The 21,459-nt window shown below is 37.9% G+C and overlaps 1 protein-coding gene and 1 pseudogene across 1 annotated transcript; both read right to left on the bottom strand.

The window, feature by feature from the left end:
* Positions 1 to 14,717: 14,717 nt before the first annotated feature.
* On the bottom strand, positions 14,718 to 19,049 carry LOC135701201 (uncharacterized; annotated as a pseudogene).
* Positions 19,050 to 20,442: 1,393 nt separating this feature from the next.
* LOC135701229 (uncharacterized) lies at positions 20,443 to 21,162 on the bottom strand. Its single transcript, XM_065222004.1, has one exon. The coding sequence runs from the start codon at positions 21,160 to 21,162 to the stop codon at positions 20,443 to 20,445; it is 720 nt and encodes a 239-aa protein (XP_065078076.1).
* Positions 21,163 to 21,459: the final 297 nt, after the last annotated feature.

The following is a 21,459-nucleotide window of genomic DNA, read 5'->3' as shown; positions in this document are numbered from 1 at the left end:
ATTGATTCCTCCCAATGAGGAGTTTTCCGGATTCCGTAGCATTGGTAATTTTCCCCAGTGTGCTTACGCTGTCATCCCAGCTCGTGTCACTTATGGTACTCATTCCGAGAAGTTAAAGTTTTATGTTGTTCCAGATCATGTCATGGTCCATCCCGTTTTGTTGGGACGTGAATTTTTGAAGGCTTTTGGTATTATCCTATTCAATACACGATCAAGCCAGTATAAAATTGAAGTAATGAACTACAATGAAATCCAAATTTCAGATAACCTGTTACATTGTGTGTATGATTTATTTCAAGAAGGAAGAGCTAGAGTTCTCAACTGTTGCCCCTTATGTTCGTCTTATTTTTGTAATGAACAGTTTAATGACCCTGTTGGAGATTCCTTCATTCCAGATATTTATGCCATTGAGTTAGATAATGAGTTTCCTATCAATCCAAAATTGGAACCCAATCACAAACGACAGTTGTTGACTGTTATTAAAGGAAATTACCTGGACACTACTAGAATTCCGGAAAAAGAACATTCATATGCAATGAGGTTAAGATTGACGTCTGACAATCCCATCAGTTATGGCCCAAGACGCCTGTCCTATTCCGATAAGGTGGAGGTAGATCGCATTGTTGATGAATTATTGGCAGCTGGTATCATCCGGCCCAGCAATTCTCCGTATTCGTTTCCGATTGTTTTAAGGACCAAAAAATCCGGTGATCGAAGAATGTGTGTTGATTATCGTTCGCTAAACAAAATAACTGTACGTGACAGTTATCCAATTCCGCTCATTGATGACTGTTTGGAACGAGTTGAAGGGAAAACATATTTCTCGGTACTAGACTTGAAAAATGGTTTCCATCAAGTGAATATGGACCCTGATTCTATTCCGTACACTGCATTTGTAACACCAAGTGGACAGTATGAGTACCTCAAAATGCCGTTTGGGTTACGCAATGCACCAGCGGTTTTTCAACGTTTTATAAATATGGTGTTGGATCCGTTCATCAAGGAAGGTTCTGTCGTAGTTTATATGGATGACGTGACGCTGGCAACCAACACAATTTCTGAACACTTCGTTTTACTAGGGTGTGTTCTCCGGAGATTAGCCGACTTTCGATTAGAAATCAAAATTAAGAAATGTCAGTTCTGTTTTACGGAAATCGAACTTCTAGGTTTTGCAGTTAGTAATAAGGGGATAAGACCAAACAATTCGCATTTGGAAGCCATTAAGAGCATGCCAATTCCGACAGATATTAAACAGGTCAATAAGTGTCTTGGACTTTTTTCGTACTTCCGTCGATTTGTTCCGTCCTTTTCTTCTATCTCGCTCCCATTACGCAATTTGGTAAAACCGGGTGCCAAATTTGAATTTGATGAAAAATGCATTAAAGCGTTTGTTACGTTACGTGATAAGTTGATTTCTGCTCCTGTTTTGGCCCTTTATAACCCATCACGCGAAACCGAGTTACATTGCGATGCCAGTTCCGATGGTTTTTGGCGGAATACTATTGCAAAAACAAGATGATGGTAAGATGCATCCGGTTGCATATTTTTCCAAGCGGACTACTTCTACAGAGTCTCGGTACCACAGTTTCGAGTTGGAAACGTTGGCTATAATTTATTCCTTACGTAAGTTCCGAATTTACCTAGAGGATATTCCATTCCGTATTATTACAGATTGTAATTCCCTCGCTATGACGTTAAATAAGAAGAGTATTAATGCTAAAATTGCGAGGTGGGCATTGGAACTAGAGAATTATCATTACAGCATTCAGCATCGTAACGGTAAATTTATGAATCATGTTGATGCATTAAGTCGTATTCCCTATAATTCCAATCAGGTCGTATCCAGTATCAGTCCAGATGATATTAACTTTCAATTACAATTGGCGCAAGGACGCGACTCTTTGATTCTTAAGTTAAGAGAAGAACTGGAAACCGGATCTGTTAAAAAAAAATTTTTTATGATGGGCTGGTCTATCACTCTTCCTTTGATGGAAAACTTTTGTTTTATGTTCCTGCTGAAATGGAAAGTCATATTATCCGCTATGTTCATGAGAAGCTGTGTCATATGGGTATTACGAAGACTCTAGATCAATTGAAAATGCATTACTGGTTTCCGAAAATGAAAGACAAGGTTGAAAACCATATTAAGAATTGTATCCGCTGTATTATGTATTCCGACTCAAATTCCGATGGTGGTCGTGCTCTGCACAGTATTCCGAAGAAACCTGTTCCGTTTGATACTATTCATGTAGACCACTTTGGTCCCCTTCCGTCGATTGTTTCCAAGAGGAAACACATTTTGGTTGTCGTTGACGCTTTTACAAAGTATGTTAAGTTGTATGCTGTCAATTCCACGAGTACGAAAGAAGTGTGTGCATGTTTAGATAAGTATTTTGAATGTTATAGTCGCCCACGACGAATTATTAGTGACCGAGGTACGTGTTTTACTTCATTGGAATTTGGCGCTTACTTATTGGAAAACAATGTAGAACATGTAAAGGTAGCTACTGCGTCTGCTCAAGCGAATGGACAAGTGGAACGTGTTAACCGGGTGATCATATCCATGTTGGGAAAACTTTCTGAACCAGTTCAACATGCAAATTGGGTTAAAATGTTAAGCAAGGTAGAGTACGCTATCAATAACTCTATTCATTCGAGTACGCAACAAACTCCATCTGTCCTCTTGTTTGGAGTCGGTCAGAGAGGGAGGGAGGTCGACAGTCTGTCTGAATATCTGGATGATAGGCTCAATTTAGAGGTAGATCGTGATTTAACTACATTACGAGAAAAAGCTTCACGTCATATCGAAGACTCTCAGAGTAAGAATTCCGCTTCATTCGTCAAGAGACATAAATTGCCAAATACTTTCACCGAAGTGGAATATGTTGTAATACGCAACGTTGATACTACAATAGGAACGAACAAAAAGTTCATTCCGAAGTATCGAGGGCCTTATCGCATTCACAGGGTACTGCCAAATGATCGTTACGTTGTTCGAGATATTGAAAATTGTCAAATATCCCAACTTCCTTACGATGGTATAATTGAAGCTGCTCGAATTAAGAGCTGGGCTGATTGGAGAACCCCTTCTAAAGATGAGATGCACTGATGGATAAAGCAACACTTGTCAGATTGGATGTATATAGTTTTGTGTTTGTATTTATGTGTTTACTAATCCCGAGTGAGACGCGGGTAATCGTCTCCCATAATTAAATAAGATGATCGAGTCGATCATTGGTCAGGAATGGCCGAGTTGTAGTATTCTGAGTATTTAGATTTATGTGTGTTGTTTTGTGATTTGTGGTCCGCTGGCAGCACTGTTGCATCGAGCGAATGTGAGTGTGAACGCGACTGACTTCCGGTATATATGGTTGTGTGTGTGAAGTATGAATGGAAAAGTAGGTACGAGCGTGAGTCAGAAAAAAAGGAGAATCAATTGTCTCTCAACCCTCACCACGTTTGGACGGGAAAATATAAAGTTAAAGAAAAGTGAACCGCGTGTTTTAATTGTTTGATTGACTCCACAAGTATATTATTTAGAATTAATAGACATCAGTGAGAGTGGAAGTGATCGCTGCAAATAACTGATTCCTTCGAAAATTTCGTGACACCGCAGACGTTAATCCATTTCTGCAAGTCTCTTGAGCTGGAACCAAAGAAAATATCACTCAATTGTTTATCAAAAAAAAAAAACAACAGCTAGAGAAATACCTGTTTTTTACTAGAACCTTGTGAAACATTTTTGAATATAGTCCGGAAGTAGCACTCGAACAATTTTGAAACTCGCACCGTCGAAACCCCATTCTGGTTTCAGATATGAATCACTGCTGTTTCAGACAGAAATCGGTACTCAAAGTGTTTGTTCACGCAAATGCAGATATGCACGTTAATCACAAATTATTCTGCACGCTATGATTAAATAAGCCATATATAGATTATTTTACACAAATTGGGCGTAAACTGGACGAACACGGGAAAATTTAGGTCAATTTTGCATAAAAATAAATCATATATGAACACCATTTGGGTTTGTTCGCTTTGCGCCAATCAAGATTATTTCTTTGTATAATCTGGGTAAATTGATCTTAGCGTGCAAAGTTATGAATGCGCAGGGAGAAACAAATAGTTCACCCGTTGACCGCCATTCTCAGCCAGGCGCCACATTTTTGTTGCAAGTTTCTTTTCCGAAGTGGCAAATCTATGTTTTAATTACCTAAGGTTAAAGTCTTGTTCAGCTAGCAATGCTGAATAAAAGCTGCTTATCATTATTTGGCTGCACAGGGTAAAATACAAGGTATTTTCCTTATATAATCAATACCAATAGCACATTAGCATGTTTTTTTTTTCATATTTCCAGCTATTTCCGAGAAATGTGAAACCCATACCTAAGGTTCAGCCCTGAAAATGCGTTCGAACCGGACTGCCAACTAAACACACGCCGAGGCAAGTGAAGCCAATAGGAAAATAAACGATATTATGCGATATTAAATTTTATTATGTATATTATTATATTTCATTCGGGCCTGCTGTTGCCCTTGTTGTTAGCCCAACCGTGCTACCGTGACTTGATGATGTTGATTGTGATGGTGAATGGTTCAAGGAGAAGAGAAAAAAAAATCCAGAAAATTGAGGGGTGGGACTCTTCAGCAGCATAATTTCTCATATAGACGTCTGCAGCCGCCCGTTTATTGTGTGATGAAGCTCGGTGCTGGCAGAATCCACAGTTATATAGACTAGGAAAGATTCCGAGAGAAGGAGGAAAACCATTGAATATCTTCATCTCGGTAGCAGTCAGTCTCCTGGAAAGTGCTTCAACAGCATACTCGAAGGACTTGTCGAAGCCAGATGACGGAGCAACCGAAGTCGATGTAGATTTTGTTTATGAACTTCAAATTCAATAGCTAGGTCGTCCTGTTTGTGTGTGGGTGCTGGGAGGGTGAGTAGAATGGGAACACATATAACAAAAAAAAAATGAAAGCAGTCACACATTGTGGTGCACCAGCTTTTAGCTCAGAAGCAGATTTCCCATAAATTTTAACTTTGGAATGGATGGCAAAAGTCAGGTAGACTAACAATGGGCTTCCTCCGGAGGATTTAATCGAATGAGTTTGCTGATATTGGCATAAGCAGTGATAATCCTTTGCAATTTTTCATTTTCTCGATCTGCTCCACCGGGATGTGCAGGCAGGTACAGTGCACTTCCGGCGGTCATGTATGGAAATTTACAGATCAACTTTTACCTTTTTGTCAATTGAAATAGGAAAAGTTCTGAATAAAGTGGAAATTTTTATTGAAATCAAATCCCTCCGAGTGCCATTCAGTTGAGAGTGCAAATGGTGACATTTAGAACTATGAATAATAAAGGGATGAATTTTTCGTTTGCCTTGACTGGACCGGGAATCGAACCCATCGTTTTCGGCATCACAAAACCAGAATAGTCATAAAGTGCTAGTGGTAATAGAACAATCCTCAATCAAGCAAACTGCTTGGCACTCGTCCACAAAAAGCAGCAGTCGTTTTTGATTAGAATCCCATTGTGGAACGATGATGTTTGGTATCGATAAAAACGACAACGATCCAGCAGCTTGTGCCATTCCATGCAATCATCATCATCATCATCCCTGCAGGCTTCACCCGAATAGACCAGACCAGAATTGAATCGACATCAAATGAATGGCTTATTCAGTTTGTTCAAGTGTTTAATTTCCTGACGTTAAATTAGCTGATTTGGTTCATGGCGTTTCGATGCTTTTTAAGTTCCCTCTCCATTCCAGTCGATGACATTAAAATGATGGCACATTTCGAGACAGCAGCGTGCGGTTTTCCCATTATGTATCGGTTTTGGCTAGAAGAACTTCAACCCGCATTGGAACGGCATGCTCTGCTCGTTCGAATGTCTTCAATGGGTTCTGTCGAACGCGAACCAGGAACCAGCACGGGAAGAAGATGAAAATGAGCTGATAAGAATCGAATTTATTCGCTAATATCGATATCGAGACTGGCAGCAACTGGTTTTTTTTTTCTTTCTTCTACGATGGCTCCCTAAATGGTTCCGATGATGGTGCTTTGTTGAGTTGCTTGCTGCCGCTTTTTGCTTCACTTTTGGTCTGGCTGGTTGGATTCGTTTGCTGAAAATAGCGATTAATTTGAACAGATAACCATAAATAGGCACCGGCTTGGATGGCAAAGTCGTAAGCCAGAAGGGGGCGGTATTTTTTAGCAGATTGTTGCACTTTCCGGAATCGTGATGTTGGGATGTTTGGCTATCAATTTTCTGAGCGGGTAATTGTACAGAGTATATTATAGTTTTTAAAGCTTATTTGACAAATAGCTTGCATTAGCGGCATTTTAACGAAAAAGAACATATCTTGTTAAAGGATATCATGTAGTCACTCCAATCCTGATTCAGCAATTATTCAACGAAGAAACTTTTCCAAATCCGTGCACAGTAATCATCGCCCATTAAACGTAATTGTTAACACTTCATAATCGATAAATAAACCAACTGCTGCTGTTGCTGCAACATCGACCAGTCCATAATCCTGATGGGAAATGACAACAAAATACAGCAAGGACACGACACTCAGACAGAGGACTCATCAATTTGATACCTTGTTCGCCCCCGCCCCCTCCAATAGCCCCTTGTCCCATCAAAAACAACAGCCCATCGCCGGCCAGGAAAAGAATCCAATGTTTCGAACTCCATGGATGGATGGATACCTTGTGCACCACAACCCATCATCATCATCACCAGCCATTGACGAACGAACCAACCAACAGAGCCGATGGAAATGGAAACGAACATTTATTGCGGCGCGTCTCTTTGAATCCTTCCATTTGGGGACGACGCCGACGACGATGAAATGGAAACGATTGAGCGGGTATTGGTAATGTTACGAAATTAAACATCGATAAACAACAACCGGTCTCATCTTTCTCCATACACACAGCTCGAAATGATAGGGTCTAGGCAAAAATCCCATGAATCATGGAGTTCGAAAAAAAAAAATCAAATCAGATATGTGGTCAAGTGCTGCACTCTTCACCGAAAGCAAACCCTCGTCATCAGGAACGTCCGAAATGGCGAGTAAATCTGTATAATTAGGATAATTTTTCATCATAATCAACCATCATCGCAGGAAGAAGAGCTGTCCGTAAGCTTGCACTGCAGAGGGTCGTCCTAGTAGGACATGTCTTGTGTATGTCCGTGAAGTGTGGTTAGGTTGGTTGTAACATATGGCTGCAGCGTGGATTGAAGAGTTGCTACATTTCGACCGGAGGCAGGAAGAGCGCTAGACCGGAATGGGATTGGATTGCGAGATCTCAAGTACCAGCAGCTTTAAAGCAGGGTAAATGTAGTCTGTAGCTTGTGTACGTTGCTATGTTTACAGGGATTTATTAAAGCTGAGAGTTGCATTGCAATTTGACGAATTCATCAATTTTGTTTGATGAAATCAGTGCTACAGTGTTGAGATTGAGATACGTTGGGTGTGGTGTAAAGGTCCCTAATAGGGCTGTGCAAAACATAGGTTTATTGTTATCGCGAAATAATGTTGTTTCAATATCGATATCGGATCAGATTCGGGCCGATTACCTGATAAATTTAAAAAAAAAATGTTTTGAGAACTCTGTTGTTACGTAATCTTCGTTAATACACCTCCTGGAATAGCAAAGCATGCGACCAACTTTCGAAAAAGGGATATCTTATGGGACGGACCAAAAGGGGAACAAACTTACACTGAAAATAACTTTGTGGTGAAAATTACCTTTTTAGCGGTTATTATTTACAGACTAGTGCCAACGTTCTTCAACCGAAGTGATTTCATATTTAAGTCAACTATAAGTGTGGTATTTTTTACCATTTCCTTAGCTCAGAGCTTTGGTAGTAATTTTGGTCACGGGGTTGTTAACTCAACTATTAATTGTGATTTTCAATAGATCGTGTTGTTATTTTGAAAAGATTAATATTGTTGTTATAACCATGTATAGTTAACCATGGTATAGTAGAATCTAGAGAAGAATAGTATTCTGAAAAGGAGTTTTTCTTGAAAAATCGAACATTTAAATTCATTTATTATGCGTTCACATTTTATTTTTGACATTATTTACAAAACTAAACTACAAAAAATACTTTTTTAATCTTACAAACTTATTTTCGCTTACGGTATACATATGAATTGGTGGCCCATCGAAATAGTTTATGCTTCTCATATAATATCTGTCTAATGGATTGCGAACTACAAACGATGCATAATGGTTGGAATACTCAGAAACTTCCCATTCTCGACAAACAACAAACAAATCGTCATTAACGGTTATCAATATGTCTTGTATCTCGATTAGCTCCAAATTTCGCATATTTACTGACGATCGTGTCAAAAAGTGGCCTTTTTTGTATTGTACGCCTCACGCTATGTCTGAAGGCACTATTTTTGCAACATTCATGTGCCTCGGTTTTATCTTCACAGGAAGTTAGTATTGATCCTAACAATCAAATCTGCGAAGGTTTTAAAATATTTCATCTTGGTTTTTTTGAGAAAATGTGTTTTGAAGTTTACTTAGCTGTTAATAAAGGCGTATTACGGATTATTGATTGTACAAAACTGTTACGGATCGAAACAAATTCAGCTGGAAATTATTCAAAAGGGGATTAAAATTGTCAAAACACTAAGTTTCAATGATACAGTAAGATTCGCTCTTCGGTACCGTCAGATATCGTAACAATGTCAGAATGTTTAAATTAATAAAATAATTAAATAATGGTTTAGCCTATAAATATTCTATTATTGAGCCATTCCATTGCAAAATGATATAGTGGTTCTCAGAATTTGGTAGGAAATGGTAGTTTTGATCCTTATCGCAAATTATATTTTTTTTTATTTTGTCATTAGGGTGACTATTTCAACGTTAGGGTAGTCCAAAATATCGTTTATTTTTTATTTTTTTCAAAAAAGATGTTTTTCAAAAATTTATAACTTTTGAACAACTGGGCCAATTTTAAAGATCAAAATGTCAAATGAAAGGTTAATTAAAGTACTTTTAATGATGAAACATGATGATATTAAACAATTGGGATTTTATATTTGAAAACATTGATTGTGTTCGTTTATTATTCGTTTATTATGGTTTTCATGGTTTGTAGATGGAGGGTGTTTTTATATTTTTTCTTAAAAAATTTAGGCTATTTTACACAACATATCGAAAAATCTGCGATGTGCTGTTTTTCATTAGCTGATCATTAAAATGTCATCCTTCAAAAACTGCACGATTATCAATCAGGCAATGGCGTTTATCAAGCACCTACAATGGCGACCAGCGAATCCAAATTGCGTATGCTGAGTCACATTTGCGGCAGCCACCATATTGCGTTATTGGGATCATTCTTGGGCGCGTTGTCTTTCCTCATAGCTGATTTGAGGCCGGGCTGGATAGTTTGACGGCCGGTATGTCTTATACATTTAGCCAATTTTAGCGTCTGAAATATAACCAGGGTGCCTTCCATTCATTTTGACTAAAAAAATGTTTTAGGAAATTATGGAATAATAAGATATTATGATGGTATTTTGCATGTGTAAGGAACAAGAAAAGATTTTAAAGTTTGTGTTAGACACATAAAACCTCTAAATTTAGCTTTGACAGAGCCACAATGAACGATTTTCTGATCGCCTCTTCGCGAAGAGTGAAGAGCGAAGAGTGGGTGAGATAAATGACAAAATCGTTTATTGCGACTCTTGTGCAGCAAGATTGGCTGGTATTATGTGTCAAACACAAACTCCACAATCTTTTCTTGTTCCTTACAGAAACAAAATATTATTATAATATCTTATTATTCCATAATTTCATAAAACATTTTTTTAGTCAAAATGAATGGAAGGCACCCTGAATATAACTACTATATAAGCTCAGATTAAGATCTTTCTTAAAGCTGAGTAAATCTTCATGAGAAATCTTAGATTTTTTTTCCTGACTGTTTCAAATTTAAACCTATTGGTCTTCCTGCGACGTTTGAAAAACTAACCTAGGCTAGTTTTCTGCCTGCTAACTATCTAATGCTTTTGGCAACAAAGTGATGCTTACTTTCATCTGCCAATTTGGAGAGGTTCTGAAGTTTCCGGTGTTCACTATATGCATGACGTTTCTCAGGAGAAACCTGCGCCTGACATAATTTGAAATTTTTTTTATGAATTCCTTTTTTTTTCTGTGGTGTTTTTTTCTTACAAATATCTACACACCCGCACAACTTTGACTATCGAGTTTGGTTTGAACTTCTTGTTAACATCTTTCTTCTGGATATTTGTGAAGCTCAATTTTCATAAACTGCTCCCTTTTTTATACCGGTAAACGGCAATTTAACATGCGTGAGCCATACTCACGATTTTTTTTAGGTGGCAAACTCTCATTTTTACGACCTTCCACCCTGCTCATGCCCTCGATCACATTTCATAAAGGATGCGTAAAAGAGAAAGAGATAAAAGAGAGAAAGAGTAAAAGAGATATCGCAACAAATTCTCACTATTATACCTGTTTTCTAAGACATGGAGTGGGACTTGTTCCACCAACGACCCGATGATACAGTTTATAGAAGTTACATTCACATTCAAATCCCTGTTCAAAAGTGTTTCCTTGATTTTGTTGAACTTCGATGAAGTTCTTCAAACTTTCATGATTTTCTTTGATGTTCTTGATATTTTTTCCTGAAATTATCAGATATTTTTAAAAATTCATAGTACTTTCCTAATGTTATTAAATTTTCCCTGTGGTTCACAGACCATCCTAAAGTATGCAAAAATTTCCTCACGTTTAAAGAACTGTTTGCAGAACATCATTGAAATTCATATAATGTTACTATAGTTCACAGAACTCTCTTGAAGTTCGCAGAACTTACCACGAGGACACTCAACTCCCCTGAAGCTCACAAAATATCCCTGCAGTTGGCAGATCTGGAGAGCGAAGAACACCTTTCAAGTTTGAAGAATATGCCTGAAGTCTTTCCTGAAGTTCAATGAACTTCTCTGAAAGTTGTTGAATTTCTCTGCTTCTTTGGAGGAACTTATTTAAAGTTTGCCGAACTTTCCTAAAATTCACTACAGTTCCCTATAGCTCGCAGAATTTCATAGAAAGTCGCTGAACCTTCCTGAATGTTTCCTTATTCAAAATATGGGAATTCCAATGAAGCTCTAACAATTCTGTAGTAATTCAAGGTTAGGACTACCTAAACTCACTGGGCAAACGTAACTAACCTCATGTGAGTTTCATTCCTGTATTATCGGAAAGACGATTTTCAAACCAATTCGTCATGGTTGCCAGAATTTATTATCGATCTCGCCATTGAGTCAAACATATATATATATTTTTTTAAATCCAAGCAAATTTAACTTCACAACCTGCTGAGTACGGGACACAAAATTTTCGGATACCTACTATCTCCTTTATTGAACTCCAGTAAAAATCTTGCAACGATCGTTGCTACTAAAGTGGCTTGATTTTTTTACAGAGTGCTTTTACGAAGCACAACAAGCAAACTCTCTATTTTCTTCATCAAGTTTTTTTTTAATTTTTTTCCAGATTTTCTATACGATACCTCCAATAAAAACAAAAACACTCGAAACAGGACGAAAATCAATGCCTACTACGATTACGTGGCTGCCTCAGACTGTCCTGCTTGAAATTAATTAAGAAGTTGTTCTACCAAAAAATATCAATTGATTTTGGTTAAAGTCGACATAATCAATACGGATCGTACTTGAGAGTCAAAGAGAACTCTTTAATGCCATTTAGATTAATGCAATCATCATTTGAATCTTGTTTAACTGCATTTGTTCAATTCATAATAGTTTTGTATCGTCAATAGTCCATATACACCTTCATAATCGTCTTTGTAAACTTCAAAACACTTTTTCTCAAAAAACCCAAGATGAAATATTTTAAAACCATCACAGATTTGATTGTTAGGATCAAAACTAACATCCTGTCATGGAAAATCTGAGGTACATGAATGTTGCAAAAAAAGTGCCTTCAGACATAGCGTGGCGCCTCTGAACTTCATATTATTGACTGATCTGAACGATAAAGCCATCTGTGTACTGCTAACAGCAAGAGATGGAAAATATGTCATGTCAATCAATTTGATACTTATTGGATTTTTAAATTCGAGTTCATCGTGAAAAAACTTTAACTTGCTCAAATTTTCGTAAAATATGAATTTTGCTTTCGTACAAAGAGTTAGGCAAATATTTTTACGAGAAGTGATGTTTCGACAATACCGTTTGAAAACTTGGTGGAAAGCTTCATAACGAAAGCTCCATGTGAATATGGGAGGTCCTACAGCTCTAATAGTATCAACATAGTGGATTAAAATATGATATTTAGGCTTGAATTTCTCATTAAAGAATTTTTTACACAATGTATGATGATAGATTTTTTGTTGCTCTAATGTTTCTAAAGTGTTATTACCGAATGCTGGTAATAGTATTAAATCCGTCAGCTCTACTTATGCCATCATAAAGTTCCACACATCATTATTTTCTGGAAACAAATCTTCAAATAAGAGAGGGAAATAATGCACGAATAGTTGCATTTCCCTAGCAGTCATTTTGAATGACGCTGATTTAATGTTTTCCCGAGTGATGTTTCTGAACATATTTCGTTTCTCTGTATCGCCGAAGTCGAACATTTGGATTCGATAATTGATCGTTTGAAACGATATTTTGAGATTACGAATCATATAACGAAGAACAAGTGCTAAATCGTAACCACAAATTCCATGCGAGTACAAATCATGCATTGGATCTACTACTGAATGTTCAGCAACGTGGTAGTACTGAAATCTATTGAAAGCTGATTCTTCTTTTATGCCACTTTCTTTGAAGTTTTTGGTTAGATCTGTCATATAATTTTCCTTGGTTCGTTTCAAATTAGGGTTCAAATATATTTCATCTTGTGCATCGTATTTATTCATCTTACAAAATCTGCAGTACTGCAATGAGCTAAAAGATGTACTATACCCCATTAATGTGTTTATACCAAGATTGTCTCCTAAAATTCCTGCTAGCACAAAGTGAACCTTAATGCACTCATCTGAAATTTTCAAAACCATACCATTTTGTTCTAAATCAAGAATAATCTCAATGAGATCTTTGAACGCCTCTGAGGGCCCTTGTTGTACTACATCGCTGGCTTTAATAAACCCTGCAACAAACGTATTCTCTAACCTGCTCAGATACTGGGGTGGGATAGTTGGAAATTGATAATAAATGCCCCATACCTTGTGTGTCCCAGAATGGGCTCCAATTGCGTCATTCATTTCAGCTTCATCACTGAACAAGAAAAAAGGTATAACTTGAGAATCTTCGAAATGAATTTTTGTTGCTTTCCATAGATCTCCATGTATAACATTTGATATGACATTACTTTGCTCTAACTTTTTCATGTTTTGAATTGTATCTTTGTATACTGATCCTGACTCAAAATATTGTTGAAATTGATGTTTGATTGGCATCAAACATCCTTTGGAGATGCTTCTAGAATCATTCTCGAAATCAAGTGTTTGCGTTGTTTTATCTAAGCCTAACTTTTTCATCTGTGTTTTGAATTTTTGCTCTGTCGAAATAAACTGCCATGGATCATAAATATCATTAATTAAGGTTCAATTTACTTTGATGCTTTTTGCAAAATTTCAAAAGCAGTTTTTTCTGACTCATTATTTTAGATTGCAAAAAGCTCGCGTCATTTTGTGTAAAGTATCAAAAGGAATCGAATAGTGCGAGCTTTTTGCAATCTGAAATAATGCGTCGGAAAAAACTGCTTTTGAAATTTTCCAAAAAGCATCAAAGTAAATTGAACCTTAAGTGGCGATATTCTGTGCCTTCTGGTAATCTAACAATTGTTTTGAAAACTTCGCAAATTGGTTTGATGATGTCGTGAGTAATGTTTTGTTGCAAATCAAGTACATCTTTTCTGGAAAAATGTTTTTTACTATACAAGTGCATTGAAAAGTTCAAAAAAGATTGTCTTAAACTGTCTCTTAAATCTAATATTTCTTCTTCATCGAGCAATAGCTCTCTTTTTGCAGTTTCTCTTCATTATTGTCTTTACATTTATTCGTATCTTTCATTTTCTGCTCAGTAGGGTAGAGAACTACTTCGGCCTAATCGCCCATTTTTGGCCTATCGAGCAGAAAACTTCAAATAAATCCATGATTTCATAGTTAACAAGTCAATTATGCGTTTGGTACGATACTTTAGGTAATAAGCTACCGAACGAAGTCAATGAGAACGCGTGGTATGAAGGTTTGCACCCATTATTCCCAAAAACAAAAGAAGCGCTCCGACCGAATCAATTTTTATCTTCATCCGATAGGCCGAAGTGAATTCATTGGCATTTCAATTGCGTTTCAATGCGTTAGGCCGAGTTTAAAATCCGTAGGCCGAGTTTGGCATCAAGAAGCAGTGTTGGACTATTGACAATATCTCAACGATTGGTTTCTCGTTTTCAAATCTTACAGTACGTACGGAAAGGTAGATAAATTTGGAAGCCATCAGTGATAATAACATTCCGTTTGGTGCTAAACTGATCTAGATTAAGAAAGACTAAGTGCGGGTTATGCTTAATAGGCCGGAAATGGGGTAGTTAACCCTATTCTGTTGTTGCATCGCTGGTGGCTGCTTATGAGATGATGTCAAAGGCGTGTCATCGGTTTCTCTATGAGTTGATGGAAACATAGAATCTATTTCGTGTGACTTGCAGAACTCAGCATGCATGACTTTGACATGCCTTTTAAAACGGTTTAGATCAGAAAACGAGGTTGTTGGTGTACATGTCATGCATTTATAGTTGAAGCTGGATGGTGTCCCATGGAATATTGTAAGATGATCCAGAAGGTTTTGAAACGTTGGCATCAGCTCCGTGCATAGAAAACACTTCATTTTTCACGTGAGCTTAGGTAAGCAACCAACTGCAATATTTGAGTGTTTTTCGATTTTTGAGTGTAATCAATACCGTAAAAATATCCGCTGATGAATGCCCAGAATAGCTCACTACTCTCCGGGAATTGCAGATCCAATGTAAACTTCAGCTTTACGACTACATCCAGGCAACGTACGAGTGATGGTAGTCTATATCGCAGCTTATTTGTTACAACATAAAAACTCTCCAAATTACCGATTGCGCCCACTGCGCAAATTCTTGGTGAAAATTGAGCGCCGGTCGATTCCAATTCGTGTATTTGAGAATGCCATGAATCTGTGAATTATTCTTCCGTTTCACACATAAAGAATGTATCAATTTGAGCTTGAAGAATCGTTGGAAGCTTTTTAGCAGAGGTTCTTACTGGTTTAATTACGCCATGGAATGCCACACAAAGCACAAAGTCTCTACAAATTGAAATAAATCAGAGCATTTTGATCAAGTGGACTGAAGTGTAAAGAATTGATTCCACCAACAATCAATACGAAACTAACGATTTTAAATTGGCTCACTACTTGACTAGCCTATTGGTCCCAAGCAAACGATTAACGTACTACCCCATTCTAGTCGAAATTCTAGTACTACGCAATGTCTGTTTTGATTCGCTATGAAAATTTGATAGATAAAATGAGGGGTTAGTGGACTTTCCTATGTTTCGAGGGGTGAATCGATCAGCTTGGTACCGAAGAGAGTACCATAGCTGAGTAAAAAAGTTGAGCACGTTTTTTCGGGACCTTCTATTCTTAGAGTTACCTCTATGATTCCACTTTGTTTGAGGTGAAACGACAATGTAAATCAAATGAAATTCATATCTACCAAAGTAAGATCGGCTTATGTCATGACGCTCCACTTATGGAATTCAAAAAAAATCATCTTCACTTACTGCTAACTACCTTTTGAGTCATCTCCATCTTCCAAAGCGCTAATAAGTTGACGAGAGTAATCGTCTTTGACATCAGCTGACAAAAGGTATTCAAGAAAGTGTGTACAGAACCATTCCCATTTCTCGAACAGTTTGCCTTGCTCACTCGTATGCTCATTTGACCTTTGGAAAAGGTGTTCAAAGTCCACATCAACCTAAAAATAAGTTGACCGTTTAGAACCATGTAATAAAGCAAACATTTAATAATATATTTACCAACAAGTATCCGTCTTCATCGATGTATCGGGGCCACTCAGATAGAACCGTAGATTTGTTTATGTCCTTATCATGTTGAATTCTCCTCAGCCGCAGCAGAATTGAATGTTTCCAGTGGGATAAAACTTGATCACCTGGTGCACAATTATTCCGCAACCAAACCTTGCTAGAGTCCAATCGACGAATTTCTGTAACAACATAAATACAACAACGCAAGTTTGTAATGCACAATCTATAGAAAATATAATGTCGTTTACGTTTTAGCGGTACATAAAAAGAGTAGCTGCACCAACAAGCGCCGAGTGATTGACGTGACAGTTCATAATAAATAATTCTTGATTGATTTTAGAATAGGTTCTATGTCCATTTGTCGATCAAAGAATCGATTAACTTTATTCGCTTTCTTCCGCATCCTGAGCTGTGTATGTGCAATATTGATGCATGAAGTTAAAAGTGTAAACTTCTGATTGCATGTGTCAATATTGCAAATTCACCGTTTAAGTCGCGGTAGAAAGCGAATTTAGTTAATTGATTCTTTGATCAACAAACTGACATAGGACCTATTCTAAAATCAATCGAGAATTATTGTTTGTAACCTCGTTTGTGACGCATAGTAGTTCACTCGGGAGCTGGAAAAAGGGCCTATATTATTTTATCGATTATCTTCATCGACTTTTTATTTCTTTAATAACTCAAGCTGAACATTGCATAAGGTCCTAAATAACATTGACAGATTCTCTTCGTCGACTTTATCTTTGTCTACCCATGGCCATTTAAAGACAAATCCCAGGTATTTTCAGCACACAGGTCGACAAAAGAAGCTTTTATCTACCATTTAATACGACAAACGCTTTTTATGTAGATGAACCAGCCTAGAGGCTAAAAATCTTCCTAATATAGCTTCATAAAAACACGACAACACAATAAGAAACGATCACGTGCTCAAGTTATTAACGAAAGAGAAAGTCGACGATGAGAGTCGATCAGGACCTTATGCACTTAGGACCTAATGCAAAGTTCAGCTTGAACTTAGGTGTAGAAACGTTCACTGTTTTTGACGATTTGGATGATAGATAAAAATCTCCTTTATCATTTATGTGGCAAAAATGGTACGAAAATTGTTTGCCCTTTTCTCTGCGCATCATTCAATTGTTGTGTACGGTGGTGCAATAAAGTTATGTCTACACCGCGAAAACAAAAACGGTATAAACCTGAGCATAAACTAAATCAACTTTAATAAACAAGGACCTGTCGGCTTGCAGTTGAGAAAGCTTTTGGGCAAACTGACACAGTGACACAACTCAAACTGAACATTGCATTAGGTTCTAAGTAACATTGACAGATTCTCTTTGTATCCCCACGGCCATGTAAAGACATTCACAGGTATTTTCAGCACACAGATCGATAAAAGAATTATCTAGCATCTAATACGACAAACACAACAAGATACGGTTATGTCTAGATAGAGCTGGAATTAGGGCCTAACAATTTTTTTTTAACAATGACTTCTCTTGATGATTAATAGATATTTAAGGCTCGCCCACGCAAACCAACATCCTCATCGGGTAGGTAAAGACTTCCCCTATCCGATGGTTAGGTTGGTCTGCGTGGACGTGCCTTGAAATCCTAGAAATCATCGATAGAAGTCACTGTTTACAAAAGCTGTTACGCCCTCATTCCTGCTCTATCTAGAATGTGCTCAATTCGACAGTGAGGATGCATAAGGGCGTAAACGCGATGATCGATTCTCTTCGTCGATTTTCTCTTTTTTTAATAACTTGCTAGATTTAACGTTTCTCGGTGCATTTGCTGTTGCTTTCGATAGCCAATAGAACCTGTTACAACTCTGCATTGAACACATTCTAGAAAATTGTTTCGCTTAGCTGTAGCAATGCAAAGAGAAAATCGATCATCGCGCATACGCCCTTATACATGCTCACTGTCGAATTTATTAACGCAAGAGAAAATCGACAAAGAGAATCGATCAATGTTTCTTAGAACCTAATGCAATGTTCAGCTTGAACTATCAACGCAAAAAAAATGCAGATTGACTGACCCATCATTTTTCTGAATGAGAACAAAGGAACTACAATTTTTACCTGTTTCAGATAACTGTAATGCAGCTAGTTTTTGCCTCGAATGAAAAGTCGTTTTTGTCACTGGAGTGTGAGAAATCGGTGTCGCAGACGTTTTCTTCCTGTTGTGAAAACGATCATACAACATACCAGATGGGTGCTTCTTGTTTACAGAGCTATTACGGGGATTGTAATACGTCTCCTAAAACGATATTATAGACATATGTTAGTAGACAGTATTCATAGGATAAACCATTGTATTTCTTACGGCTATTTCTGGAGGAAATCGGTCGGCAATGAGTTCCGCAAATCGGGCCATATATTGTCCGAGTAAAGCCCTCGTGACACCTGTTGGAATAAGTTTTCGATGTGGAGAGATGGTTGCTGTGCTCTGGTCGAAAACTGTGTTGATTGTTCTAGCAGCTGCTTCTGTTTCGTGGTATAGCACACTTTCTTCCCACACCATTAGTTTTTGGCGCAGTACATGTTTGTAGGCAGTCCATTTCGTTAACGTAAATACGTCGTTTAGTGCCTTTTCGTCCAGCGTCTTGGCATACTCCACAGTATATCCATGAGCTAAAATTATGACTTTCAGAAATAGTCACTAAGAAAATTTTTCCATTCAACTTACCGATCAACATGTCATAAATCACTTGATCCAGACCCCATATTTCAGTGATCAAGTTGAGCAGCTCCGGATTACCGTCATGATCTAAATCAGCATCTGAACAAAAGAAAAATTACAGCGCCAAATAAATTACCGAGAAAAGATAATTTCTACAATTTATTAACTTACCGTCGGAGACCTTTGAATCCAGTGGGTCTGCAAAAATCATTTCTACATATTCACACGATTCTTCGTTTAATTGCATTATTAAGCATTCGATTTAATTAACTATTTATAAATAAAAACCTCTTGTTCACGCGCTCGCCATTAAATCGATGATAAAATGGCGTCTTGTGCCTAAACAAACACTAGCAAAAAATAACACCCTTGTTATAGTTGAATTGACTACAAAACCTTGTCGGTTGAATTTTGTATGTAATGTGCACTTGATAATACTAGAAACATGGTATAAATGAGAGTGTAATACATTCAAACGATGATGTGTGCTTATATTGACAACAGATATTGTTGTTTATAGTAGAAATATAACGTGTAGTTAATTTTAACACATATAAATAAACATGAATAGTTTTAAATTAACAAGCTATCAGTAAATTTAACCGATTTAATAGTACGGTTAACAACTTTTGTTAACTGTAAATTTAACAACCTTATTGTTGTTCACCATACGATGTAATTCATTTCAGTGTAGGGCAGAATTGGTAAATATAGCAATGGGCGATCTTGGATCGAAACACAGAAGATCGTTTCTTTTGGTTCGATTAATCGATTTTTGAATCGATCTCAAACACGTCAAAAATCGACTGGATCGATCCTTTTCATTCGATTTTTGTTTCGATAAAAAAAAAAATTCAGTGCATTTGCAATTTAATATTTTTGCACATCACTTGCCTTGAACATGGATTCTGCAAACAACAAGAGTGGCAGTTCAGTAGAAAAAATCACTTCTTATGTCATATATCAAGTTCATCAGTCCTCTGCTATGTCAAAACTGAATCGCCATGGGGGCATATTGGCAGAATTGCAAAACTTCTTGCATAAGCCTATTTTCTCACGTTCTGTCGATCCATTTCAAGCATGGGAGAAAATCTGTAGTGAATATCCCCATGTATACCCCATTGCTCGAGACTATTTATCAAGAATGGTAACAAGTGTTCCGTCAGAGAGGCTATTCTCTAAAACTGGTGAAACCACACAAATCGGCTCAATGCAAAACGCATGGTTCAATTAGCTTTCTTGGGATCCCTCTCGGATGAGTTTTAGGATATCTAAATTATTTACTTTCCGTACTTACCTGCTTTTACACTCCGACCATCTAATCGTTTTGATTCATATGTTAAGCTTAACGGCAATGGTAGGTTGCTCAGGGAACCTTACGCGGACAGTTCGGATTAATAAAGTAATAAATAAACACACGCGAACACTTTACTTTTACTTGTATTTCTGAACGGTAAAATAATTAACGCATACAACACGTTTCAATCTCGAATGGATAATAATGATCCTATCTTGACAGCTTGGTCATAGTGATAGTGCACACAGAAGGTGAGCACTCAAATCAAGGTTTCTACACTATGCTTAATAGGTGAGAATAGTGAGAATTGTCGATTTTCACACTTCCCCTCAATGCGAAGCAGCTACTCCTTCAATCCGAGCATTTCTCGGAACATGTCGTGCTTCTGCGGCCCGAGGGGCTTCGTGAATATGTCTGCTAACATCTGATCCGTCGAACAGTACTCCAACACAATCTCCTTCTTTGCACACAACTCATGCACAATTCGCTCTCTCGTGTTAGTGTGCTTCGAACGTCTGCTGGTCCTCTCCTTCTGAAAGAACGCCAAGCAGCCCTGATTATCCTCGCGCAGAACTGTGGGTTGTTTTTGCGTTTCTCCGAAGTCACTAAGCAACTGACGAAGCCATAATGTCTCCTGTGAGGCCTCACTCAGAGCGACGTACTCGGCTTCCATCGATGACAGCTTTACGCTTGACTGACGGCGGCTTGCCCAAGATAATATGCCACCTCCAAACGAGAAAACAAATCCTGTTGTTGAACGCCGACTATCGGGATCACCGGCCCAATCCGCATCCGAATGACCAAGTAATGCTTCCTCAGGGGTTCCACCCAACTGCAGATAGTAGTCCTTGGTCCCGCTCAGAAACCGTAACACAAGCTTTGCAGCGGTCCAATCTGCCTCACGTGCTTCGCTGAACTTTCGCCCGAGTATTGCGGTACAAGCGGCGATATCAGGTCGGGTCATCACAGCAAGATACAAAAGTCCACCAACCAAGCTGCGATACTTGATTGGATCTTCCAGCACTTCACTGCGATTTCTCAATTTTTGCTTCAGCCATTCCATTCTTCTCCAACAGTTTGTCGATATAATTCCGAAGTCGTATCTTGTATACTCCGTCCTCTAAGGCAACCTCCATGCCTTAGAAGTGACGTGGCTGACCCAGACAGGTTAGTTCAAACTCCTTGTTCAGGTTAGCACAACACTGATCGATCTGGGCTTTGCTCTTGGACGCCAACAACGAATCATCGACATACACCAACATGAACACTTTTGTCTGGTCAGTAATCTTCACATATAGACACGGGTCTGCTGCTGATGCCTTGAATCCGCAACTTTGCAATACACTGTCCAATCGCTTAT

This window comes from Ochlerotatus camptorhynchus, unplaced genomic scaffold (assembly GCF_037179485.1).
Source record: "Ochlerotatus camptorhynchus isolate MF236.1 unplaced genomic scaffold, CSIRO-AGI_Acam_v1.1 ptg000151l, whole genome shotgun sequence".
Classification (NCBI taxonomy): domain Eukaryota; kingdom Metazoa; phylum Arthropoda; class Insecta; order Diptera; family Culicidae; genus Ochlerotatus; species Ochlerotatus camptorhynchus.
Note: the sequence above shows the minus strand (reverse complement) of the source record. Positions and strands in the feature narration are given on the sequence as shown.

Coding starts and splice junctions, on each gene's coding strand:
- LOC135701229 (XM_065222004.1), bottom strand. CDS start 21,162: ATGGAATGGCTGAAGCAAAAATTGAGAAATCGCAGTGAAGTGCTGGAA.